The sequence below is a fragment of the Mauremys mutica genome, chromosome 4 (assembly GCF_020497125.1).
Source record: "Mauremys mutica isolate MM-2020 ecotype Southern chromosome 4, ASM2049712v1, whole genome shotgun sequence".
Classification (NCBI taxonomy): domain Eukaryota; kingdom Metazoa; phylum Chordata; order Testudines; family Geoemydidae; genus Mauremys; species Mauremys mutica.
This window is the reverse complement of record NC_059075.1, coordinates 9,730,448-9,757,334: the sequence shown is the minus strand read 5'-3', so window position 1 is coordinate 9,757,334 and position 26,887 is coordinate 9,730,448. Positions and strand designations below refer to the sequence as shown.

Here is a 26,887-nt window from a genome sequence, read left to right as displayed (position 1 = left end):
CCAGGAAGGCACATCCCCTCATTTGCAGGGGCAACAGTCTTATCTGGAGTGACTCTCACTGCAGCTTACTGTCATCCATGCCACAATTTCTGCTAGTCACCAGTGCACCACGGTTCTGAGAAAGATCCATCATCTAGGTGCATCTCAAATATTCTCTCCTCCTTTCCCAGTAGCCTCAGGGCATGCACTGAGGAGTGACAGAAGATAAACCTATGGAACCTTGTAAACAGCGGGCTGCTGGGGCAGGTAAACATGCTGATGTCTATGCTTTTTGGGGGCTGGAGAAAAGTCGTCAAAACCTACTGGTCGAAGGCACCGAAGGCTGCTGAGGGACCTATAAAGAATTATTGTGGATGGCTGACGTCTTTCCATTGCTAGGAGGTCATCGACTAACAAAACTAACCATATCTGTGCCATAGCCAGATCAACAGGGGTCAAGAAGCCAGAGGACTCAGAAGCAACATAGTTACCCCACTATTCCCTTCTTAGTAACCTTCCCCTGAAAAAGGGAAGTTAAAAACTGGGCTACTGGGTGGCAATGCTAAGAGACAGTTTCTTAAGCATGAGCTTAACCACCTCTCATTTGAGGGCAAACCGGCACTTTCTGTATTGTGGCAGTGCCCGGAGGCTCCATCCCCACGGGGCGAGGCTGTTCAAACGTAAGTCAAAGAGACAGGCCTTGCCCTGAAGAGCTGACAGTCTAAGGCGCTATGAAATCAGGTGGGAGTTGGGCACCTACCATGTTTGGGCACTTCTGAAAACACCACGAGGCCTCTCTCTGCATCTTTAGGAGCCTAAATATCTTAGAACTTCCGGCCCCGTGTAACTGATAATAAACGGCGACCTAGCACTTTGCCCATCCTGTGCTTCCCCAGTCTATTCTCCCCACGCCGGTTTGGAAAGTGACTGGAATAATAACAACCCCTCTCTTCTGAAGTAATTTGGCCAGATTCCTGGCAATTACCATGCCACTTCTTCTGCCACCTGTCACTGGTCATCAAAGGGTTGCAGTCGTCAAAGCTGGAGGCCCAAGTTATAGATCCTCAGAGACAGTAGTGCAAGAACCTGTCTGTTACAGCCAAATAGAAACGTAAACCAGTGCAGCATTCCTCTAGGGAATATGTTTTGTCCACTCCATAATCCCTTCTTTCCTCCATAGCAAACACATACCCCACTCTCACTTGACCTCTTGCCCTGCCCAGAATGGTATTTTCATATAACCCATTACCCTGAACATCTCTCACATGATTAGCTCAAACCAGGGATCCATTCTTGTGCCCATTCCTGGCCACAGGGTGAACTGGACAGGGTACAGACAGACACTGGATACAGTGGGGCACGTTACCCTTTGAAAACATCAACCTTCTAATAGAATCAGCAAGAATCACGGTACAACTGCAACAACTGAACCAGGGTGGATAACAAGAGATGATTTTTTTTTTAAAAATCAATTAAAAAAAATCATATTTTTAAAATTTAAATCGGATTTTTTGACTTATTTTTAATTCAAACTAAATACAGGTTTATTTTTTAAAAAATAAACCCATTTAAGCTAAATTTGAAATTGACAACTTATCTTGAGGCCTAAACTAATTATAATAATTTAAATTAAATACAGTGAATAATATGAAGCAGTACACGATTAGTGCCAACTTTTAAAAAAAACGGTGGAAGTCACTGGCTAAGCAATTGGAACCTGAGTTTGCTGAAGTGCTAAACCAGCTTTTGACGGCAGTAGCCTCTGCTGGAGGTGCAGAGAGAATATTTTCTTTACTACAGTTTATTCAACTCTATCAGTTCAGTGACTAGTTCATTCAAAGTTATGAAATCAACTGGCAATTTAAAAACCTGGAAAGCCTGTTTTCCTCTTTCAACCTGTGAATGAAAACTAGATGTGAGGGGATGAGATCTACTAGCCCTAAAATCTTGAAGGACGCAGTGACTAGAAACAATCAGTTCAATTCACTAATTACAGATAATGCTTCCTTTGTTTAATAAATCACTTATGCTTTGCTTTTAAAACTGTTTTGATAGACTTTTTTCCAGCACATTTAAAGTAGTTTTATCAAATAATTTTAAAAACCATGCTGGTTTTGTGCATTTTAATTTAATTTAAATTTCTGTTCAAACAGAACTTGACACAAATCACAAGCAAAAAATTAATCATAATCTAGTAAAAAGTTAAACTACATAATTGATTAAATAAATGTGTATAGGACATAGTGTATGTTCCTGGATAGCCAAAAGGTGCATGGTTACCAACTAATCAGAGCAGCTTTTCTTTAGGAAAATAAAAAAGTACAACAAACACAAAACATGATTAGAACCCATGATTTAAATGAAGGTTTCTGGCTTGCTGGTTTTAATTGGTGATTTAAATTACTTTGTTTTAAGTCAATCCACCCTAAATAGAACTGATCTGAGGGCAGGGGTAGAGATGCAGTGGACTCCCCTGAGCACCTCTGATGACGCCAATATAAACTTGGATGTATTATTGTTTATGTTATGAATGCTGCTCATTTAATATTATCGGTTGTGTGGTGTGCCAAGTTAACACTGTAGGAGAGGCCACAACTTTAGGAATTTACTGGAGTTCAGTGTTTGGTTTCTCAGCCTGGTTGCATGGAAGAGTCTTTTTTGCATTTATCCTCATATTTATGCCCTCCTTAATAAACCAAAGGGACTTCTTGCACGGCCAGGCACTACTCATTGCGAGTGAGGCTGGCAGACTTTTACTTTAATTAGAGCATTTGGGAGTAAATTATTATTCTCATTACAGTAACATCTAGAGGCCCCACAGCGCTAGGGGCTGTACATATACAAAGTGAGACAGTCCCTGCTCCTCCGAGCTTACAGCCCACTGCTGATTTTAACACAGACTTCAGCGAGAGCAAAGTGAGGCCAACAATAAGCACTTGTGAAAAATCCCACCCCAAAAAGACGAAGGCGGCAAAATTATTCCTATATTATATATTGGGAGTAGGGCACCGAGCTACAGGAAGTGTCTGGCAGAGGTGGGAACAGAACCCCTAACTCTTCAGTGTCAGTCTAGGGTGTTACTCACCCTTTCTCCTGAAGGCAAAGGGTGTAGAGTAAATTTGCTTCTTAACAGTGAATACGGAGTTAAACTATACGATATTTCCAGTTGACAAATGAAAACTCTTATGCAGCAAGATCATTTTCAGGTGGAACCAATTACATAGGCAAAAAAAGTGAGTGCCTCAATGTAATAAACTATTGGTCTGGAACTTTCATTTCTTACCTCTCTGTCATACATCTTGAGAGAGGAGCCAAAGGTTTGTACTGGTTTTATTAAATTGAGTTTTTAAAAGACTCTGCTCATTCCATTGCCAGCTGCACAGCAAAATATTTAATGATGCATTAATAACTTTAAAAGGAATTGGGTTTGTGTAGGTACAAGAACAGAGAGGGTAAATTACAGACAGTTTGTCTTCGTGAAGGCTGGCAGAGTAACAATCACATTGAGAAAAGGCAGCTCTTCACAACTGCCCCTTTGCTTTACGCAGAAAGGATCTTTAGTTTTCATTGTTTCGTGTTGGAATTTTTTTTAAAGCTCCATTTACACTGCAAATGCAACTGTGATTTTGTAACCAGGTCATTTTGTAATTATCCTCTGACTCAGCCGCAACAACCATGGCTGGGTCTATACTGTCATTTTTTTTCCATAATGCAACCATGTGTCGAATGAGTTTCCAACCCACATCAATCATCCTGCCTGTGTCTGATCCTGTGCATTCTGGGAAAAACAGGCCATCTACCCCATAATGCCTCAGTGTGGGATAGGGACATGCACACAGAATGGCATCAGCCACAGGCACACATGGGGCAATGTGCTGTGGGGTGTTTTATCGCACAGAGAGCTGGGAGGAAGGAGAATCAATCAAACCAGTTACAGAGACATTTTAAGGGGAAAGGGTACACTCCTGTCTACACTGCAAAATAACAGCATTGTGTTCTGGGTAGAGGACGTCAACCATGTACTAGCCCTGTAGGAATGACACATGCAAGGTGCCATGGTTACTAACCAAGAATTAACATGTTGTGTGCAGACAGAAAGCATTCTTAGAGTCAAACATATCATTAACTGGTTAACTTGCAAGCTCAGGTAAGAACTGAAGTATAAGACAAGGCCTAAATGTCTTCCGTGGTCTGGCATTTGACATGCAGTAACTGAAATTTTAAAAACAACAGACTCTTTATAGTCTTGTAAGGAAACTGGGAGACTGAGAAAACACAGAGCCAGATTCTGCTCTCGGCTACACTGGGGTCAATCTGGAGTAACTCCACTGAAGTTAATGAACCAGATTCTGCTCTCATTTACACCAGCGTGAGACCACAATCAGACCCAGTGGGTGTGCACTGGTGTAGCTGAGAAGAGTCCAGCTCATGATCTTCGTTTTTGGACTGCTGAGAAGAATAATCAAACATCATAACTGTCCGATTGTATTAGGACACAAAATTGATGATGTCAATGAGCCTGAGAACACAGCAGAGCCTTGAACTACTGTATCTTTAAGAGCCCTATATGGACTACCCTTCCTTATGCTCTGTTCTCTCTTCCTCCAACTCTTCAATCTCTCTTTGGCATCACTTTTCCCTAAAACTGCTATTCAATCCCCAGGCCAGATCAATGTTCTTCATTCAATTTTATTCAGTCTTTACCCAGGTGACCCTCTCGCCAAAGTCAATGGGAGTTTTTCCTGATTAAATATAGACTTCATTATTTTTCAGTTGTTTTTTTAAAGGGGTGGGTTTGCTGCTTGACATCCTGTCACACGCCAAGGACCGTAGGGAATCTGCACAGTCTGGGAGCCGGGTGGTGACATTCTGACAGCCCGAAACAACAGTGACTGCAGCAAATCTATAAAGAGCTCCCAACGTTCTACCCACAGTCAAGAGCCTTTTGTTTCTTCCTTCCCTGGGGCCTACTGGAAGTTTTGTCTAATATCCACGTCTGTTCTCCAGCCATAGAAACAGATGCCTCTATTAATGGGACACTGTAAGTTAAGTACAGAGGAAACACTGTCACCTACTATCCTTCCCACAGACAGTATGGATTGACCACTGTTGGGACCGGCTGTTAACAGTGGGTTGGATTCTCATATCATTTACCTTGGTGCAAACCTAGAGTAACTCCATTAAATGGAGTTAATCTAGATTTACACCTGTTGGAATGGAGAACAGAATGTGGCCCATAGTTATTGTACTAATATATGTAATACCCTTTACTGGCCATTTTCTCAACTCTATGATCACATAAGACAGCAACAGTGGTGCAAACTAGCAACAGAGAAAGAGAGCGGTGTGACGTTCCCAAGCCTGCTGAGCCACGCGACAGGGCAGAATCTGATCTCAGTGTGTCACTCTGGGTCCAGACTGAATCATGGGGAAGTAAACAATATTGGAACACCACAAAGGGGATTCTTTAATGGACATCAATTGATCATATTTAAAACCTGAAACATAGCTGTGTTTAATAATAACATGCCACAGCACCAGACTAAGTGTCCCTAGAGTGAAATCACCACTCTACGGAGAAAGACTTTGACCAGATTTGACATCAGAAACAAGCAGTACCTTTGGAGAGATGGCATGCTGAAGTCTGTGCCCTGGAACACACTGTTTAGACCACCAGCTGGACAGAAGCTATTATGGATAAAACGTAAACTTAAAAAAACAAAAACTAAACTAAACAAACACTAAGTATTTGAGGGATTTGCTTTGGAATAGAAGATTAATGGGCATATTGATTGAATCAAGGGGCTGGGACAAAGGCTGACTAGCCATGTTTATTTTTTAGCATCTGTTTCTGGACTTACGGTGCTTCATGTCCAAGCAAATATTGTATTAAAGAAGGTTATGGACGAGTATATGAAGTACAATTGGGTTATTTCCAGCTGTGCCTGCAGATTGTCAGAACATGTTGCCGTCAAAAACCATCAGCAGACTTTGCCACCTCAAGTCAGCTTGAATGTCAGCACCTTACAACACTGCAATTCTCATGTGTGATCCAGTGCAATATGCTAGGGGAAAGTGACTGGCTGCCGCTGCCCCTCCAGCAGTTCTTTGCACAGAATACGATATGCTTCCCTCAGTGGAACATGTGGTTATATAGATACACTGGAATAAAAAACAGGACCATAGCTAGAGCTCAGTGTTACACAGGATATCAGTGAACCAGTGCAGCCATTACTGCAAATGTTTATCAAAGTTACAGCGTAACATTAAAGGTTGGAGCTGGGCTGAGGGAACATTTAGATACATTGCAAACCCACTCAGCTTCATAAACCGGTACACTTGCCCCTGGCATTAAACGCCGTGAAAAAGTTCCATGAATACAGACTCTATAAATCTTTCAGCGGAATCAGAGCAGTTTGATGGCAGGCATGAGGGCTCTGGCGATGCAAAAAGAAGTCACTGTAATGTGCCAGGAAGTAGCTCGCCTGGGAGAGGGGTGTTTGTGCAGGAAAGTTATGTGAGGGAGCGTTGCTGTAAAGGAGAGGTAACATACAGCAAGCCACAGCGGTGATGAGGTGAACTAGGAGGAGGGAGCAAAGACAAATGGAATAGGAAAGGTTAGCAGGGAGAGAAAGACAAGTATGGGGGCTTCGCAACAAAAACCCAGGATGAAGAACAATTCTGAGGAATCCAACCCTGCCAGATCCATCCAGCAAAACAGGCTTCTGCTAAATCACCTGGGATGGTCTGCTGAGTTAGATGCTTTTTTGCATTCTGTGTGACTTCAAAAAAAGTCTCAGCATTTCAGAAAATGGAGGAATTATTTATAATTCTCTCCTTGTTTATTCCCATGCATTGTGGCAACACTTAAAGGTCCGGATCAGGATCTGAGCTAGGCTCTGTGCAAACATAACAGAAGGGACAAGTCTTTGCACCAAATCGTGTAATGGTTTCTTTTGAAAAGAGGGCCGAGTACTTTAGAAAAGACAGTTCCCTTTTCCGTAATTGGTGTTCTTTGAGATGCGTTGCTCATGTCTATTCCATTGTGGGCGTGTTTGCTCGCCACATGCACCGGTGCCAGAAGTTTTCCCCTCAGCCGTATCCACAGGGGACTGGCTCTGGTGTCCCCCTGAATATGCCCCTGGAATCACTGCCAGGTTGTAATAGGTCCTTATGCACAAGGGGATCCAATTGGAAATCCTCTCTGAGGACCCTTCATCCTATGCGCTGTAGTGATGAAGAGTTGAGTTGATTTACGGAAAGGGTTGGTACGTTCTAAGTAAAAAGCCAAGGCCCTCCGGACATCCAGGACATGAAGACGCCTCTCCTCACTGGTCTTGTGCGGTTTGGGACAGAACACTGGGGGGGAGATGTCCTGGTTCATATGGAAGGTGTAGACCACCTTTGGCAGGAAGGCTGGGTGGGGCCGCAACTGAACTTTATCCTTGTAGAAGACAGTGTATGGTGGTTCTGAGATCAAGGCTTTAATTTCCGAGACCCATCTCGCCGATGTCACTGCCACCAGGAATGTGACCTTCCATGACAGATGGGAAAGGGAGCAGGACCCCAGCGGTTCAAAGGGCAGGCCAGCGAGCCTAGAGAGGACCAAGTTAAGATCCCACTGCGGGACAGAAGCCTGCACCTGTGGGAAGCGTCTCTCCAGCCCTCTCAAGAATCTGACCGTCACGTCACGGGAAAACACCGTCTGTCCTTGGATTGGCGGGTGAAAAGCAGAGAGGGCCGCAAGATGAACTCTAATGGAAGAGTGTGCCAGGCCCTGGTTCCTCAAATGGAGCAAGTAGTCCAGGACAGCCTGTATGGAGGAACCCGAGGGAGAGATGCCCTGTTCAGATGCCCATAGGGAAAACATTGTCCCCTTGGCCAGGTAAGTCAGGGCTTCCAGGAGGGCCTGTTGGACTCCTTGCATCCACTCCTCTGGGTTCAGCCATGCAGCATCCACGCCGAGAGGTGCAGGGACCCGAGGTTGGGGTGTAAGAGCCAACTGTGGTCCTGTGACAGCAGGTCTGGTCGGTTGGGTAGGGGTCAGGGAGGGGCCGCTGACAGGCTCATGAGCGTGCTGAACCAATGCTGGTGAGCCCACGCCGGGGCAATCATGATAACCTGCACCTGGTCTCTCTTGATCTTTGCCAGGGCCCTGATGATGAGTGGAGAGGAGGACATGCGTACATCAGGCTCCATGACCACGACAGGAGGAAGGCATCGGGGAGGGAGACCTTGCTCAGACCCTTTCGAGAACAAAACTGGTGGCATTTCCTGTTCTGTCTGGTAGCGAACAGGTCCACTTGGGGAGTTCCCCACCTTTGGAAGATCATGCAGGCTACTTCTCTTTGGAGCGACCACTCGAGCGAGACTGTCTTGGTTGGGCTCTTGGGGACTGACAGCGTTCAGCGGCTCTGGGTCGGATACCCGGCGATCCGCGCCTCGTGCTACTCGACTGGTACTGGGATGTCAAACAGGACCGGGAGCTAATACGGACCAGTTGTCGAGAGGATCGCCCTGAGTAGGGCGACCTCCTTGCAGGTGATGACGGCTCAGTGACTGGCGGTCCCTGGTGTCTGATTAGTCCCGTGATCAGTACCGAGCCCTTGGAGAGAGTCAGGACTGGTCCCAGAGTTGTTGCCAGGTGGCACGTGCCCCAGAGGGTCTGCGCCAATCTACCAGCGAGGTACGCCTCAAGTCCCTCAATCGGTGCCCCCAGTGCGGGGACTGAAGAGGGCTCCACTGAGCCTGCCTCTCCAGTCCTGAGGCGTGATAGCTTCGGGGGTGAACGCTGGCTGGACGTCCCTCTCGATGGGAATCTGTACCGCTGAGGCGGGGACACATGCATAGGTCCCAATGTGGGTCTCCCCCAAGACCAGGGTACCGCGGGAGCCGGTGAGGGGGCACTGGGAGCGTCAGGATCTCTTGAGCCTCTCGAAGAGCTTCGGGCGTCAACAGCACCTGAAGCTGGCTAGGGCTTGCACCACTATCCGGGATTGCAGGCAAAGCATGGAATGTGCTGCACCACTCGACTTGAGATGGGGCCCGACTTCCAAAAGGGGGTGTTGAGCTGCCCGGCATGGGTTGTGGCTCACCCCCAGCCCTCTCCTGTCCCTTACAGGAGATAGGAGATCTTCCCCTCCCAGTCTTTTTTGGCTTCTTCACAAGAGCTATGGAGGGGGACCGGTGCCGGCTCATGGCTGGCGTCGGGGGAGGACTGCGCACACAGGCCACAGTGCTTGGTACGGAGTCAGACCGCTGCTCCGGTGCTGGAGTGAGGGCCGACTCCATTAGGAGCACTTTCAGACGGATATCCCGCTCCTTCTTCATCCTAGGTTTAAAGGACTTGCAGATACGGCACGTGACACTTATGTGCCCTTCGCCTAAGCACCCTATGTGGTCTGTGGATCACTGACGGGTATAGGCCGTTTGCAGTGATCGCAGGGCTTAAAGCCTGGGCACCGGGGCATGCCCCGTCCCCAGGCTGAGTCCCGTTTGGGACAATGAAAAGTAGAGAACTACTACTAAGGGTGACTAAGAAACTACTAACTATATACAACTATATTACAGGTTTTCAAAGCTCACGAGAACAGGACATGAAACAACACTAGCCGAACCAGCAGATGTTCCAGCACCGTCACTGGTGGCAAGAAGGAACTGAGGGTGGGGGGAGCCATGTGGATGCCACTCTAGGGGGCTTCAGAGCCGGTCCCCTACGAATACCGCTTAGGGGAAAATTTCCAGCACCAGTGCATGTGGCGAGCACACACACCTAATATGGAATGGACATGAGCAAGCACTTGAAGAAGAACTTAAAACTTCTTGCCGGGTATCTCCACCTGCAATGATTCACCTGCTGCAGACAGAATGTTGTAACCATCTTCTCAGAAGCTTCTCCCCCCACCCCCAACCTGGTTTTGCCTTATTCATGTCTGTTTTCCCTTAGGTAAATGTCCTGATCATCACTCCGGTCTCAGGTCTCTTCTTCCTTAGCAGACTTTGAAGCAACTGCCTTTCAAATCAGATGACCGATGCCCCCAGTCTGTCTGTTCCTCTTCAGCTACTCAGAAACGGCATCGACAACAAGCTCTTCTCCCTTCTCTCCCAGAGACTAAACTTGTCCCCCGTGTCATACCTGCCCCATTTTCAGCCCATAACATAAGGGACCTGTAACAGGGTGCTGGCTTAAGAGGCACTGAACCAGCCCCTGCTAGCTCAGAACCTGCTAGCAGAGCTCCCATCAAGGGGAACTGGCTGGAGCTGGCCGGGTGTGGCTCATTAAAGGAGCAATCACCTGGGAGCCTGCTGAGAGGAAGGCCTATAAAGCTAGCAGGAAGGAAGTAGGAGAGGAGGAACAGGAAAGTGAGGAGCGAGGGCCTGTTGCTCCCAGCTGCTGTACGAGCAAGCTGTTCCCTAAGGGGCTCCCTGACTGGTATTGCATTGTATACAGCTGTAGATACGTGGTGGTGGGAAAATACTGGGAAATAAAAGGGCACTGGTGTGTGGAAGAGAGGGCTCCAGCGAATTTGTATCCTGAGCAACGAAGCGCTCGTTCACAGGACCAAAGCACCGTGTGAACATACCTCTTATAATTTCAGCATTGCCAACACAAAGCATTCAAGAACCATGAGTCGGGGCCCCCTCAAAATCACAAGATTTTTAAAAACAATAATAAATTTAGGGATCTTGTTATTAGCCTTTTTGTTCTGAGCCTTTCCAGCACACATCTGCCAGCTGGCCTGGTCACGTCTGCCAGCTTTCCAGCACAACCAGGAAGGCTAGGAATTTGCTTTTATTTAACGAAAGCTGAGATTCTCCCATGATCCCCAGATTCTGGGAGCTGGGTCTTTAAGAAGAATGCCAAATATTGCGAGATTCGTGATCAAATAGCGAGTGCTGGCAATGCTGCAGTTTACCGAGCAATCTCATCTAGTGTCATTCCAAACCTGCACACACTGGGCCAGACGGTGCATGCACCATGCCGAAAAAGGCATTATCCTTCCTGGAGCTTGCCCATACAGGGAAGTATGCTCACTGTGCCACACCTAAGGAGGGTGCAGAAAGCACCCCTTGCGGGTCAGTCGGGGGAAGGGATGACCCTATAGTCTCCCTCCCACTTTGGCGTGGCTCACACCCTGGTGGGAGCTAGCAGGGTTTAGTCTCTGGGATCAGGAAACGGCAGGGACTGAAACTGTGCCTGGTCCCTGGGATGCGCCTAGTGGAGAAAAGCTCCCCCTTACACCCTTTTGTGCACCTCCACAGAGGACAGGCACAATATGCCCCATTCTTTTGCTAAAGAGAGAATAAAATGTACATCTGCCTGTCAACATGGACACTTCCTCTCCATGCACTGTAGACACTCCCCGTCTCCTTTAAATCTCTCATGCATTTAAAAACCTACAGGGTCATCATCACCAGAGGCTGGTTATTCACCTTGGTGTAACGCCATGGATACCGGGGGGATGTGACCAGTGCTTGCTAGCTCAGTGCAGAGGTGTAATGAACATATATTTTGTAGTGGCTGGTTTAAATCCTTCATTCAATATAGGCCTCAATGCAAAAGACAGTACCTGAGAGAAGGGCTGCAGTAACATTCAGGACCATTAGGAAGCTAGTGTGGCAAAAGTGAAACAGGCTGTGGTCATTATTAACTTAGGAAGCATTGGCTATGCAACTGGATCCTTCGCACGGCTATTTTCATGATCAGCCTCTCACTCACCTTCCCACCAGGGCCTAATGAAAACCTCTTGGGCAACTAGTCTGTGAAGCAACCTAATAGAATTTTCTGCACAGCAGGGACTTTCAGCAAGAGCCATTTAATTTCTGCACTAGCTGAAGATGCAGCAAAGGGGGAAGTCGGATAGGAATTGCAACATACATCATGCCTAGAGCACCTGGGGTCTGACCCTTCAGCAAAGAATCTGTGCAACAGGAGAGCGCAATGTTCCTGCCCACATGGCATTCTATGCACCAGCCAAATACACATGGGAGCGCCTACACACCATGGGGATGTGTAGCAATGCACGTAATAACGGTAATTCATAACAATCATTGGGGATTTGAAATTCCACCTGAAAGAGGGCACTAGTTACAAGAACTAAGGAGAGAAAGAATAGCCTTTCTTTCACCCAGTTACTGACCCATGAGAGGACCTTCCCTCTTATCCCATGACTGCTTAGTTTGCTTAAGTGCCATTGGTGAGGGACCTTGTCAAAGGCTTTCTGAAAGTCCGAGTACACTACACCTCTACCCCGATATAACGCTGTCCTCGGGAGCCCAAAAATCTTACCGCGTTATAGGTGAAACCGCGTTATATCGAACTTGCTTTGATCCACTGGAGCAATCAGCCCCGCCCCCCTCCGGAGCTCTGCTTTACCGCGTTATATCCGAATTCGTGTTATATCAGGTCGCATTATATTGGGGTAGAGGTGTATATCCACTGGATCACTCTTGCCCACATGCTTGTTGGCCCCCTCAAAGAATTCTAATAGATTGGGGAGGCTTGACTTCCTTTTACAAAAGCCGCGTTGACTCTTCCCCAACATATTTTATCTACTGATAATTCTGTACTTTACTATTAGTTTCAACCAATCTGCCTGGTTCTGAAATTAGTAGGATCGCCTTTGGAGCATTTTTTTAAAAATAGGTGTTATATTAGCCACCCTCCAGTCATCTGGCTCAGAGGCTGATTTAAGCGACAGGTTACACATCACAGTTAGTAGTTCTGCAATTTCATATTTGAGTTTGTTCAGAACTCTTGGGTGATACCATCTAGTCCTGGTGACGTATTACTGTGTAACTCAACAACTTGGTCCAAAACCTCCTCTACTGACACCTCAATCTGGGACAGTTCCTCAGAGCTGTCACCTAAAAGGGATGGCTTGGGGGCAGGGATCTGCCCTATATCCCCTGCAGAGACGACCAATGAAAATAATTCATTTAGCTTCTCCGCAACAGCCTCAATTTCCCTGAGCATCTTGATCATTCAGTGGCTCCTGTTTGGCAGGTTTCTTGCTTTTGATGTACTTTTAAAAAAATGTGCTATTATTTATTGTATCTTTTGCTAGTTGCTCTGCAAATTCTTTCTTGGCCTGCCTTGTTATACTTTTACACTTGACTTGCCAGAATTTATTCTCGTTTCTCCTCACTAGGATTTGATTTCCAGTTTTGAAAGGATGCCTTTTTGCCTCTAACCACCTCTTTTACTCTGCTGTTTAGCCATGGTGGCATTTTTTTTGGTCCTCTTACTGTTTGTTTGTTTTTAAATTGGGGTATACATTTAGTCTGAGCCTCTATTATGGTGTTTTTAATTAGTCTCCATGCGGTTTGCAGGCATTTCACCCTTGTGACTGTTCCTTTTAATTTCTTTTTAACTAGCTTCTTCATTTTTATGTAGTTCCCCTTTCTGAAGTTAAACGCTACTGTGGTGGGTTTCTTTGGCATTTTCCTCCCTACAAGGATGATAAATTTAATTACACTGTGGTCACTATTACCACGTGATTCAGCTATAGTCACCTCTTGGACCAGAGCCTATGTTCCGCTTAGAACTAAATCAAGAATTGCCTCTCCCCTTGTGGATTCCAGGGCAAGGTGCTCCAAGAAGCATTTACTTAATGTGTCTAGAAATTTTCTCTCTGCATCCCTTCTTGATGTGACACACACACCCAGACAATATGAAGATAGTTGAAATCTTGCAATATTACTGAGTTTTCTGCCTTTGTAGCCTCCTTAATCTCAGCATTTCACAATCACCATCATCATCCTAGTCAGGTGCTTGGTGGCATACACCTACTGCTAGACTCTTATTGTTCAAGCATGGATTTTCTATCTACAGAGACCACAAAGTCTTTAATAACCATTCTAATGCTCTCAGAACTTTTCATTGTGGATTTCCACAGGTTGACAGACAAGTAAGTTCCTTTACTGCAAGCCGCAGAAAGCTCTCTCTACATTCTGTACAATTAGTGTGTTCAGAGTCATCAAAAGGGATGACCTGGAACACTTTCTAAATCTGCTCCCCAGTGAAGGCCTGGAGATTTGTGCGTGAGATATTTGTGCAACCAGGGGGTGAGAGAGGGTGGGCTTGTCCAAGGGCTTGTGGAGACGGATGGGGTAAAGGGGTGGGAGAGGGGGACAAGGATGAGGGAGGGGGAAGGATGAGTTGAAGCTTCCTATTATGGGAGCAGGGGTGTTTGGGAAAGGCTGTCACCTTCTCCATTGACAGTACAGGCACTAGTGCTCATGTAGCAATAGAGAACACGGCCCTGAATATGAAGGCCAGCACTCAGCTGGGCCCTGGGATCATTTTGAGGCATGGGAGGTGGAGAGGGAGGTGTCCGTCAGTGCTAGAAAGCAAGAGCACTGGAAGCGGGAGGTGGTGAAGGTTGAAGGTAGGCAGGGGAGCAAGGAAAAGGTATCGCAGGAGGCAGGGAGAGGAGGGCAAGTGTCTGATTTGCTGATCCCATTAAAACTGAGATGGAAACGTGGTTTTGAAAAGAAACTAGCTGGACTGTCTTTGTAAAACCCTGGTACCCACGATACGAAGACACAACAATTCCTCGTCATGTATCTTAAGGAAGGTCTCTGTGTACAGATTGCCCTTCATCAGGGTAAAAGGCCATGCCAGCCCCCGTAACATCCTTCAACACAACCAGCAAGCGCCAGTCAATGGAACAGGCTCCAATCAGACTGTGAAAATGCTACATTTTGTTCTCCCCCCAAGATGTAAACAGGCACAACAGTTTGGGTTGGGGGTAAATCTCCACGCAAAAGCTACATAAATCTGTTTAAAAATGCCAGTTACAATGCCAGGGCATATCTGCACTATCCAATTCTGGGGCCCAGAGCTGCAGTACCACAGCCCGTGTAGGTCCCACTGAAGTCTGTGAAAGCTCTGCATGGGGAAAGACCGCAGAATTTTGCATCATTAGAAATAAGAACACTGAAGACTGCACGGCTAAGATCCACAGGTTACCAATAAGAGTCATATCTCTGCCTAATAGGGATAAAGGCTAATGTTTTAAAAAGTGCTCATCTGAATTAGGAGCCATGTCCCATTTTCAAAAAGGACTTCGGTACTTGGGAGTCTTGTTCAATTACTTCCAATGAGACTTAGGCATCTAAGTGCCTCAGTCACTTTTGAAAATGGATCTTAGGCACTTCTGAAAATGTTACCCAAAATCTGGGGTTAAAAGCATGAAAGGAAAGTGGCAGCCTTCAACAACAGACATTTTTGCTCTTATAACCTCTTAGCTGTTCAATCTTTGTTCCAAGCAGCTTTGTGTTCAAAATCCTACAATGTGCAAAACAGCAAAATGACTATTCTGGGCAATCAGGTATAAAGAAGGGTTTTTCCAGGGCCAAGCTAAAACTGGCCCCTCTTCTAATATGATAAGTGCTGCAAGGAAATGTTTTCCTGTGGGGCGGACATGCCACAGACACATGCCAGAAACGGCTCTCGGCAGTAGTTTACGTTCATAGTACTTACTTGTGCTTGTATTAGTTCCAATAGTGTTGATCGTAGTGGGGACAGAAGAAGAAGAGTAGAGGGGCAAATGGCCGTTTTCGCACCCCAGGTTTTTGTCCTGCCAGCTGGAAGCACTGACGCATATCCCAGAATCTCGAGAGTTCTGCCACCCGTTCAGCTTGTCGTCAGAGTTCTGTCTTTGGTGATAGTAATGTGTCTGTCCATAATCCACAGAATCGGACCGACCTCTGTTTTGGCTGCCAAAACTACCCGATGTGCGATCCTCTAAGTGATTGAGCCACATGGCCAGAGCGCTCCTGTCTTCCAGCGAAGTGGCAGGATGGATCAAAGCATAGGACAAAAGCTGCCTGCTCTCTTCTATGTGTTGGTTGTGTTCAATCGAATGAGCCAGGATTTTAGGCAACAGTTTCATGTATTCCACTTTTGCTTCAATGTTTCCTGGTTTCAGTAAAGGCAGATGGGTTAACAAGAGGGAGATCACTTTATCCTTGGATTCCTGTTGCCATTGGTTAATGATTCCTGTTGGAAGGGTAAAAAAAAAGAGTTGTGAAATCAGCAAACAAATAAAATAAATAAATAAATTGATAGATAGATTCCTACGAGATACATATAACATTACAAAGAGATTCCTGTGCGTGATGCCCTGCGCTATGTGGAGTTCTCTTTTATGGCACACATTTAAGTAACTGTGATTTTGGGTGCCCAATTTGAAACCCCTGAAAGAGGGGGGGGGCACAGCACTTTTTGAAAAGTAGGCTCCTTCTAAGATATCTCCAGTTGGACATCCAAAATTACCAGTAATTTTTGAAAATCTTGATATAAGAACGTAACATAACATAAGAATGTCCATAGAGGGTCAGACCAATGGTCCATCTAGTCCCGTATCTTGTCTTCTGACAGCGGTTAGTGCCAGATGCTTCAGAGGGAATGAACAAAACAGGGCAATCATCAAGTGATCCATCCCCTATCATCCAGTTCCAGCTTCCAGCAGTTGGAGATTTAGGGACACCTAGAACATGGGGTTGCATCCCTGACCATCTTGGCTAATAGCCAGTGATAGACTTATAATAATATAAATAAATAATAATATATGGAGATATACTTATCTCCTAGAGCTGGAAGGGACTCTGAAAGGGCACTGAGTCCAGCCCCCTGCCTTCACTAGCAGGATCCCTAAGTGGCCCCCTTAAAGATTGAACTCACAATGCTGGGTTTAGCAGGCCACTGTGCAAACCACTGAGCTATCCCTCCCCCTCACCAGGAACTTATCTAATTCTTTTTTTGAACCCAGTTCAAAACCCAGTTTTGGCCTTCACAATATCCCCTGGCAACAAGTTCCACAGGTTGACTGTGCGTTGTGTGAAGAAGTACTTCCTTATGTGTGTTTTAAACCTGCTGCCTATTAATGTCATTGGTGACCTCTGGTTCTTGTTACATCAAGGGGTAAATATCACTTCACTTTCTCCACGCCATTCATGATTTTATAGACCTCTATCATATCCTCCCTTAGTCTCTTTTCTAAGATGAACAGTCCCAGTCTTTTTAATCTCTGCTCATGTGGAGAATTTGTCTAGCAGCCCAAATTCTGCCCTCAATTACTCTATTGACTTTAATGAGGTTGCGCTGATGTAACCAATGGCAGAATTTGGCCCAACCTTTTTTAACATTACATGTTATACGGAAAATAGTTTCAAGTGCTAATGCACTGAAATACACCTTCAAAGACACAGTTTAAAAATCACATTCAGTGATGGGAAAAACCAATACTATTAATGCATGAAGTCCTAGAGTCCTAGAGTTTAAGGCCAGAAGGGATCACCACATCATCTGGTCTGACCTTCTGTATATCACAGGCCACCAAAACCACCCAGCACCTACACACTAATAGCAAAATTTGTCTCCTCTGAAAGTTATTTATAATTGTAACTGAAAACTGTGGAATGATTTCACTACGGAAGCACCAGCTGATTACTTCTTTGTGAAAGAAGTGGACAGTTTTGATACAGAGAGAACCTACAACATAGAAAACAACTACTACTACACATGCCCACTACCTAGCCTGTGTAAACTGTCAGTGGAGCTCCACCGATCTGTCAGCTGAAGATGTGGCCCTGTGTTCGTAAGAATGTCCACAAAGCTTCAAACTAATTCTCCAGAAAACACAAGCGTTGGTACTTTCAGTAATTTAAATATTCCTGATTGGCATAATACAATTATTGACCTGAAGAAGAGCTCTGTGTAGCTTGAAAGCCTCTCTCCTTCACCAAAAGAAAGCGGTCCAATAAAATATATTACCTCAAATATAGAAAGAGTCACTCCAAATCATACTATTAAAGGCTTGGATTCTGCTATAGAATCTATGCAAAACTGGGCCAAAATCTGTGCTCTACACTTATATTTCCTTGTACGAACGTTGACAGTTTCTCAGAACATAACACACACACTTACCAGCTTCAGATTCCTGTTTAAAAGCAAACAACTGTTTTAGCACAAAACCACTAGATGGCTTTCTGGAAACACTGATCATTCCAACTCCAACTTTGTGCAGAGATATTTCCTCTCCTCACCCCAGTGTAACTCTACACTTTGGATTTCTTTGATATCACTTCCAAATTGTCTGATTTCTCTTTGCATATCAAACTGACAGAGGTGTGAATTGGATTGAGTGACAAAGCTATACTAACTCGAGCAAAAAAAGAAAAATGTTTAATTGGGTACCAGAACCGTGATTTGAGTACATTGCATGTGTGTATAGGCCAGAAAGGCCAGCAATTTCCCTTTTGCACATCATTCCGATTTTCCCAATGGGCTCCCATCACTCAGAGATAGTGACCGTAAGCATACAAGACAGTATCAGTACAAAAATGTGGAGATGAGTGGTGGGAAGAGGTCCATGGGGCAGGGTTGTTGATGGACAGGAAGAAGAGCAATTTCCTTTGCTTTTCCCTGTGGGCGAGTGTTCTTTGCATCTACGACGACCCACTCCATTTCCATAATCTCTAATTGACGTGGTTTAGGAACAAACTACCCCCGTGAGCTATTTACTCCGGAATGGTCTATACAGGGTTTCTTGCACCTTCCTCTGATGCAGATGGTGCTGACTGTTTTCAGAGACAGGATCCTGGACTAGGCAGGCCATGGGTCTGATGCAGTATGGCAATTTTTATGTCCTTATTGTCATGCAATACTTTATATCCACAAGCCGAGAGAGTGACTGTCACACTTAGATCCCTGCGCGGCAGGGCCAGCTCCAGGTTTTCTGCCGACACAAGCGACAACAAAAAAACCAAACTAAAACAAAAAGCCGCAGCAGCGCGATCGCGCCGCTCCACTCTTCGGCGGCAATTCGGCGGCAGGTCCTTCGCTCTGAGAGGGACTGAGGGACCTGCCGCCAAATTTCCGCCGAAGACCCGGACGTGCCACCCCAATAGCAGCCAGAGTGCTGCCCCTTGATATTGGCCAACCCAAGCACCTGCTTCTTTAGCTGGTGCCTGGAGCTGGCCCTGCTGCACGGATACAAAAAGGTGCATCTGCATCCGATCCGTGATCTGCAAAAACTGTCTGTGGATTTCCAGGGCTGTAAACAGCTCCACAGGTCATTGTGCAGCAATGGTGCTGGAACGGGGGGGGGAGGAGGCGGCACCTTTTTATAGGGGCGGACCCCTCTCCCTTCCCCTCTTCTTCCCCCCTGAAGGACCTCCCTGGCCAGACGAGTGTGGAGCCCAGCCGGGGAGCCCAGGCAGCCATGGGGAGCTGCCGTGGACCCTCCACCTGCCCACGGTGCGGAGGGAGGCTGAGAGCCACCCTGGCTGTGTCCCCACAGGCTCCTCGCACGGCCGGGTCGGTGACTCCACGCCGGCTCCCCACAGCTCTCCCCGACCCGGCTCTGGCGGGGTGTGTGTGTGTGTGTGTGTGTGTAGACCCAGGCAGGCAGCTGTGAGGAACCGCAGCGCAGCCCCTCCACCTGCCCTAGGCGGCAGGCCTGGGGGACAGGGACACAAGCTGGGGGCTGCTTGGGCGCCCTGCTCAGGGCAGCTAGAGGGTCTGCTGCTGCTCCCCATAGCTGCACACCCAGCTCTTATCATGGCCGGGCTGCGGCTCCGAGACCCCCTCCCCCGGCCGGAGCTGGGACGGGGAGACCTGCACTGGCAGCTGTGGGGGAGCTGCTGTCTGCAAAAATGGTCCACATATATCCACATCTGATATCCACGGATATAAAGCAGATACCCGCGGATTTGCAGGGCTCTAGTCACAGTCACTGTTGTGGCCTAGCCTCTTCGGAGCACCTCTCAACGCCTCTCTCTACCCCGCTGCCAGAGAGTCCCTGCGGAATGACGGGAGGTCCTCCCTCCGGAGCAGCCCCCCTGTGCAGCACTCACACGTTAGGTTAGCCTGAGCCCAGTGATCAAGAGACCCCAAGTGAGATCGTCACCCAGTTCTCGTACGCAGCAGGGCGGGATCGACCCCTTTTTGGAAACGCTAGTGCAAGACAAAGAGCCGCTTGGCACTGCCTTGTGATAGGTCTGACAGCGGAATAATGCGGTGACTTCGCAGCACCCAGACTACAGAAAGAGGGGTTTACTTCTGTTTTATCTTTGTGGTCACAAGAGGTGGGAATTAAAACTAGTTTAGTTATTTCAGTGCATTTTTGTGCACAGGCCTGCCTTAAGGTCCTGTCTAGACTAGGAAAACAAGGTGGCACTGCAAAAGTGTCAGCTAACAGGTGTTAATTCACATGCTTTCAAACACCATCTACCACCTAGTGTAGACAAGGACAGTGGCTTGACTGACTAGCTATCATGTTTTTAAACACAATGATCTCTGGGCAGGTGTGCACTGCAATCGGAGCTGTGACCGCAGCTCGGGTAGGCGTATCTGCACTAACTAAATTCCAGCTAGTGTGTCTAAAAGTAGCAGTGAAGCTGCGTTGGCAGGGCCCCGGCATGGGCTAGCAACGCAGGTATGTGCCCAGGTACAGCCAGCGCTGAAGCTCGTCCTGCTGCATCTTCACGGCTGTTTTCAGCTGTGCTAGCCAGAGTAAAGCTAGCATGGGTATGCCTATGGCAGTGGCTCTCAAACGTTTGTACCGGTGCCCCCTTTCACATAGCAAGCCTCTGAGCATGACTCCCTTATCAATTAAACACACTTTTAAATATATTTAACACCATTATAAATGCTGGAGCAAAGCGGGGTTTGGGGTGGAGGTTGACAGTTCGCAACCCCCCCGTAACAATCTTGCGACCCCCTGATGGGTCCCGACCCCCAGTTTGAGAACCCTGGCCTATGGGATCTGCAATCACACCTGTAACTGCTGTGAAAACACACCTTTTGTCTACAACAGGTGTTAAATGGTGTTTTAAAATGTGTGAACTTCGATATTTGCTAAACACGCCTCGTTTTGCTAGTCTAGACAGAGCCTGCAAGTTTGCGCCCATAAAATATGCACCAGTAATTTTCCCACATGCATCTGAATTGCAGTTGCACCGGCAGCTGTAACTACTTGGTTGTGGGCAAAATGCACTTTGATTTGCACCACAATTCTTCTTGGGGGCACACAGTTGCAGGCTTGGAGGCACACAAGGGAAGGCTGGGCTCATACTTGCTTGAATGCTGAACCTAAATTGGAATGTTCATATTCTCAAAAACTAATCTTAGGCTGGAAGAAAGGAAGACAAGAAATGGAGGCAGTGCAGATTCTCTCAGACACTGAGCCCGTTCCGATTATTTCAGGCTCCTGTCCGAAGAAGCCACTGGGGCTGGGCCATCCCCACTTGTAGAAACGTAGGGACTAAAAGGGCACAATTTTACTTTACCCTCATTTTACAGAATATTTTCTATTATTTCTTGCCCACAAGAGTTTAGCATTATTGTTTGGAAAATTCAGCAGAGAGACCAGCTATCTACCTGGTGGGGCATTCCCAGTGGTCTGCCAACTAGATACTTGCAATTTCAATACATCATTGGCATGCTGTCTGACTGTTACTGCTCTGGTTGCTTCCCACCTCAATTCCAACTGCCGGCCCAGCTGCGCTGCCTGCCTGTCAGCTGCCCACCTCCACGCTGAATTCTGAGTATGCTCACATGGGATATCCTGGATTATGTCCCACACTCCCTTGTGGTAGCATGCTCAGAATGCAGCGGGGAGGCAGCTGCATCTAGGGCCAGCGCGAAGGTGGGCAGAGGCACCGGAGGTAAGCGACAACAGAAGGAAGGAAGCTGGAAGGCTTGTGTGGAGGAGGAGAATCCTGAGCACCCCATCTCAATGACATGTGTCTTCCTTCCGGCCAGCCCCCATTTGACATGTGCCTCCAACCTATCTGCTCCCCCAACACATGCGCCAACTTACAGAGCGTCTTCTGCACTCTCTCCCTAAAACACTCAGCCCCTTCCCCGCTGCACTTCACCCTCTCTCTTGAGACAGTCTGAAGGAGGACAGTGTGGTTTTCTGACCCAGGAAACAGTGCACCATGCATGCTGAAATAAACTGGGATTTCAGAAAAACCACAAAATGCCTGGCACCACTGACAAATAAAACATAGACACTGATAAGCAGAAAGAAAACAAATAGAGCTTTGGCCAGACACAGCCCAGGGACTAGGGAAAGTACCTAGAACGTGGTCAGAAATGCTAGGGGTCAGGGAGCCTATGTACAAGTCAGTGGGGAGCAGCGTAGGCCAAAGGAAACACAGCGGCACCTGCGCCCTGAGATCCTCTCTGAGGGATGGAGGAAGGTTGATGCTGGGAAGCTCAGACTGGAGTGGGACTGGTCTCCAAGAGACCCAGAGGTTCAATGCAACATTCCAAAATGAGCTGATGTGGCTCTGAACCTCTCTAGTCTGCAAAACGGGATCAGAAATCTTATGAAAAAAGGCCCCCTGCTCTGCAAAGGCCCAGTGAACTGCAAAATCCTTTCTGCTTCTTGGCTGAATTTAGCTGAAATGTCAAACAATTAGCTCAAAAGGATTTGGTTCCCTCCGAGTTCAGGGCAAGAGACGGGCCTGTTCTGTTGCCCACTGCTAGCAGGGCACTGGGGTAGGGAACGTGATGGGCATTGGGAAGGAGGGAAGACTAGATGGGCAGGGCAGTGACTGACCAGGGAGACAGGAGAAGCTCACGACCATGTTCACCTCCCAAGGAATGCTCCTGCATCCCCTCTCCTGGTGACAAGCTCCCAGTTCCACCCAGTCCCAGCAGCAAAACCAACTGGTACCAACTCCCCACAACCAGACTCACTCTCACCTCCCACGGGAGCCCCCAATTCAACTCCCTACCAATGATCAATCACGCCCAAGTACCCAAGTCCTGATCCTTCCTTCCCCTCAGCTCCCAAACCCCTCTTCCCAGTCTGCCCAAACTCCCTCCCAGAGTTCCCCATCTCCAGCTTGGCAAAACAGTGTTAAGCAAAGTACCTCCATTGCCTGTTTCAGAGATCTAGTGTTTTATAGCAGTTTGTCTCCAAACGGACACTATTCATATTCCAGTATCTCTCTTTCCCTCATTATAGGAGGTGTTAGTAGCCACTTGGCTACCTAACTTCCATTACAAGATTCTTGCTACCTATTTTGAGAAGCTCTATCCCCTCCATTGTTTGAGCAGAGCTTTGAAATTTGTTGGGGACAAAGTCCCAGGGCTAGAAATGTGCCTTTTACATGTCCCATGAAATTCTATTTAAGTTTGTCTGAGAACAGGGCTGCCCAGAGGATTCGGGGGGTCTGGGGCAAAGCTATTTCGGGGGCTCCTTCCATAAAAAAAAAGTTGCAATACTATAGAATACTATATTCTCATGGGGGCCCTGTGGGCAGCCCTGGCTGAGAAATAAGCTTTTGAAAATAATATTTCCCCATTCTGTCACTTTAATTGCTCAGGGACATCAGTAACCAAACATGAACGTTCTAAAGCCAGAGTTGCAGCACACAATATACTGGGTTTGCCTGGGAGCTCTCAGAGCAGATGCAGCCAGAGGGCAGAGCATGTGGGTAAAGAGATGCCACTTTAGTTTGCAAAGTCAAGTGCTCAGATGTTAGGAAATGCCACGTTTATGGCTGCCTGTGCAACCTTAATTCAGTCTCTGTGTATGTATGCATTATGATACATGTTAATTACATGATCACATACAATGATTTCCACATGACCCCTGCCATGTTCAGTGCCCAGGATGATTGTACAAGGAGGCAGAATTAAGGTTACCTGGGCAGCCATTTCCTAATTTTTGAGTTCTTTTGCACCTTTAGGTAACTTTGCAACCTAAATACAATTCTTTTAATGTATTTTTGTATGTAATATACCTGCATAGTAGGAGAACAACAAGGGAAGGAGAGTTGAAATGCTAAATTTTCACTGCTCAATTCCAATACCTACCCTGCCACCATCTTCTCTTCCCCATGGCTAGCCATCAAATACGACAATGTCCCTCTTCCAAGACTTTATGAATAGGAATATCATCCATGTCTGGAAACTATAAGAACATAAACCTTTGCTGACCATAAGAAATCAATTCCAAAAGATCATTCCAAAGTGGACTGCCATGTAGTCACTCAAGCCACATGCCAGACGTGTGAATTTTCTAATGCCCCCAATGAAAAAGACCAATCACAGCAGGTCTCTATACTTTTCACAAGATAAAGGCCCACCTGAATGCATGAAAAATGTCGATAGACACGCAACTGTTTGCACAGTTACTGCAAATGTGCATGAAAATCAGGCCAACGTACGTGCAAGTTTGGTGCTACGTAGTGATTTGTGCTTGCAGCCCAGAAATTTGAAGATGCAGATGCAGCAACCGTGAATGCAGGGGGCACAAGCATTTTTTTTCTTTTGCCTGGAAGCCTCAAGCTTCCATTTTAAAAATATTGGCCCTGCATGGAAGAAAGGAAAGAGTAGTTGACAGCATGCACACAGAGAGATTCATCTCATTAGATGAGTCACCTGAAAGGGACCATTTCAAACACTGTGAAGTGTTTTTAAAGAACTGCTCAACACAAATCCTGTCATTTTCAAAACAGAATGGAAAGTTTTGCAGCAGAAAGGAGGCTATCCTCAAACTGTCATGTATGGTTTATCGGATTTCACACAGAAGGCACCCAAATATGTCATCTGGGGCATTGACAGAGAGGTAAAAATTAATGATTTGCAATTTATAAACTAGATGACATCTTATAATAAGTAACAAGGACTATAATTAAAGACTATGCTGATTTTTAAAACTATCCAAGGACTCTCGGAGTGGCAGAGAGCATGTTTCAATACTAAGTCCGGTATTATTACTGCACAATGGCAAGTCAGTGCATTTAAGGGCTCCAGATGTTAGTAAATTACACTTAAATTGCTGTTTTAATTATACTCCTGCTTTCAGTTTAATAACATTTCCTATAAAGGAAGGCTCACAAGTGCATTAAGATAATTTGTTCAGGGAAGAAATGGCTAAGAATTAGATGCGCACATCCCAAAGTTATTGGCTAAATGGAATAACCAAACAATATTGCTAAATGGCAACAAGATTCCAAGTGGGATGCAATGTAAGAGAAAAAATAGAAATTGTATTAAAAATTCAATGAAAAAAATTAAACTCTAAAAAAAATATGCATCTTGGTAAGTAGCCCCAAGCCTCTCAGGAGTGATTGGAGAACAGCCACGGCTTGCCTTTCCCTCTATTTACATACCCCCTTCAGGCTGGGATCACATCATATCTTGTAAGCTAAGCAGTGCCACGCCTGGCTAGTAGCTAGATGGGAGTCCTAAAAGGAAAGCATACATGTACCAAAGGGAGTGGAACTGGTGATACAGTAGTTAGCACTACTAGGCCTGATCTATGCTGGCGTTTTAGCCAATGGTGTAGCTGCAATGGTGCAAACTACTAGTATAGATACGATTTGTGTTGGCGCATTTTACCCCAATTTCAGTCTGGTGCAGCACTGGTGTAAATTGTGTCTACACTAAGGGTTTGCAGTGGTGGTGAAAGTCCCAGTGTAGACAAAGCTTTACTCAGTAGGGCCTGATCCTGGGAGGTTCTGAGTGTTTTCTACAAGGAGCGGCGTGCTCCCAAATGCCACAATTTTCAGCTCCTTGCAGGACTGGTATGGCGTTAGGGAGGACGGTGCTATTGTATGTACTGCCTTTCAGCTGAGGCATAACAAATAATGTCCAGACCACTTGTGGCCATTAAAGATCCTCTGGCATTGCACAAGTATTTTGATTAACCTCCATGCACCAAATCCTCAACTTGTGTAAGCTGTCATAGTGACACTGAAATCAATGGACCTATAACAATTTACACCAATGAGGATCTGGCCCAGTCTGTCTAAATTCCTATGACATTAGGTAACTAGTCACCTTCTCCCTACCTAATTCCTGCTGCACTATCAGTTAGATACAGCATTCTTTACGCTTGTCCCAAATTCTCGTGTACTATTGCTGGATACTGTTAAACAGCTGCCATATTCCACCCCAGGACTGGCTGAATTTTGATGATGTGTGAAGAAAAAAACTGGCATCCAGATACAAATATTTAAATTATTAGTTGTTATTAATAATGATTAGTTATTAGTAATTGTTACCACCTGTATCTTGAACTTTTAAAATGTTATATTTAGCGTGGGTGAAATGGTGTCTCATCTTTTCTTCCTGTGTTAACTTGACACCAAAAGAGGAATGTTAACGAAATGGGAATAAAACGAATCAGCTAAATCTTTTAGAATCCCTCAGTATATCCATTGAGAACATCCCTTCTTTCTGTTGTTGAAAACTATCAATCCTTCAGCTCCATAGAATAAAAACTTCAACTAGTGCCTTTTCCGTACTGTATCTGACGCCATTTAAAACAATCTTCATGTTGCAAACTCGCCAGTCACACAATATTGAGAGACAGCAAAATTTGATGCACTTAATGAAACTGATTTTTAAATGTCTGTGCCGGGAACACTGGGGACTGCTTCTGCTCCATCAAAGTCAAGGCAAAGGGAGCAACATCCGGACCCAGTGCACTGACAGCATTTCTAAAGAAGTCTGTGTCTGGGGCCAGACAATGCAGCAGTGATGCATACGGTGGTGTAACTCAGATCCCACTACACTCCTTAGGGCTGCCCATCCTTGCACTAGAGCTGAGCTGAGCCCAGGGTCTAAGGACCTGGATCCTTCACCACTGAAGTTTTGCCATTAATTTCAATAGATACAAGTGGAAGCATTGGAGAGAGGGTGGCTTTGTGCCACCTTTTCGGCTACTGTATCATGGAGGCCAAGTAGTCCCCACCTCAGGTTTCAGAGTAGCAGCCGGGTTAGTCTGTATCCGCACAAAGAACAGGAGTCCTTGTGGCACCTTAGAGACTAACACATTTATTTGAGCATAAGCTTTCGTGGGAAGCGCACCGGCTCAGGGGCTGCTCTAATCTGTGCCAAAACCAGCCAGGGGCCATTCCTATCCCAGAC

General features: G+C 46.3%; 1 protein-coding gene across 6 annotated transcripts in view; it reads right to left on the bottom strand.

Annotated features, from left to right (window-relative positions):
- The window catches only part of SAMD4A (sterile alpha motif domain containing 4A), a 207,407-nt gene that overhangs the window by 65,871 nt on the left and 114,649 nt on the right, over positions 1 to 26,887 (bottom strand). For 4 of the 6 annotated variants that reach the window (XM_045013681.1, XM_045013682.1, XM_045013683.1 and 1 more), the window contains exon 2: positions 15,467 to 15,985. In XM_045013681.1, the coding sequence (XP_044869616.1) occupies positions 15,467 to 15,985 (519 nt within the window). Of the gene's footprint in view, positions 1 to 1,228; positions 1,317 to 15,466; positions 15,986 to 26,887 lie in introns of those variants that run through there. The other 2 variants (XM_045013685.1, XM_045013687.1) reach the window with 2 other exon arrangements.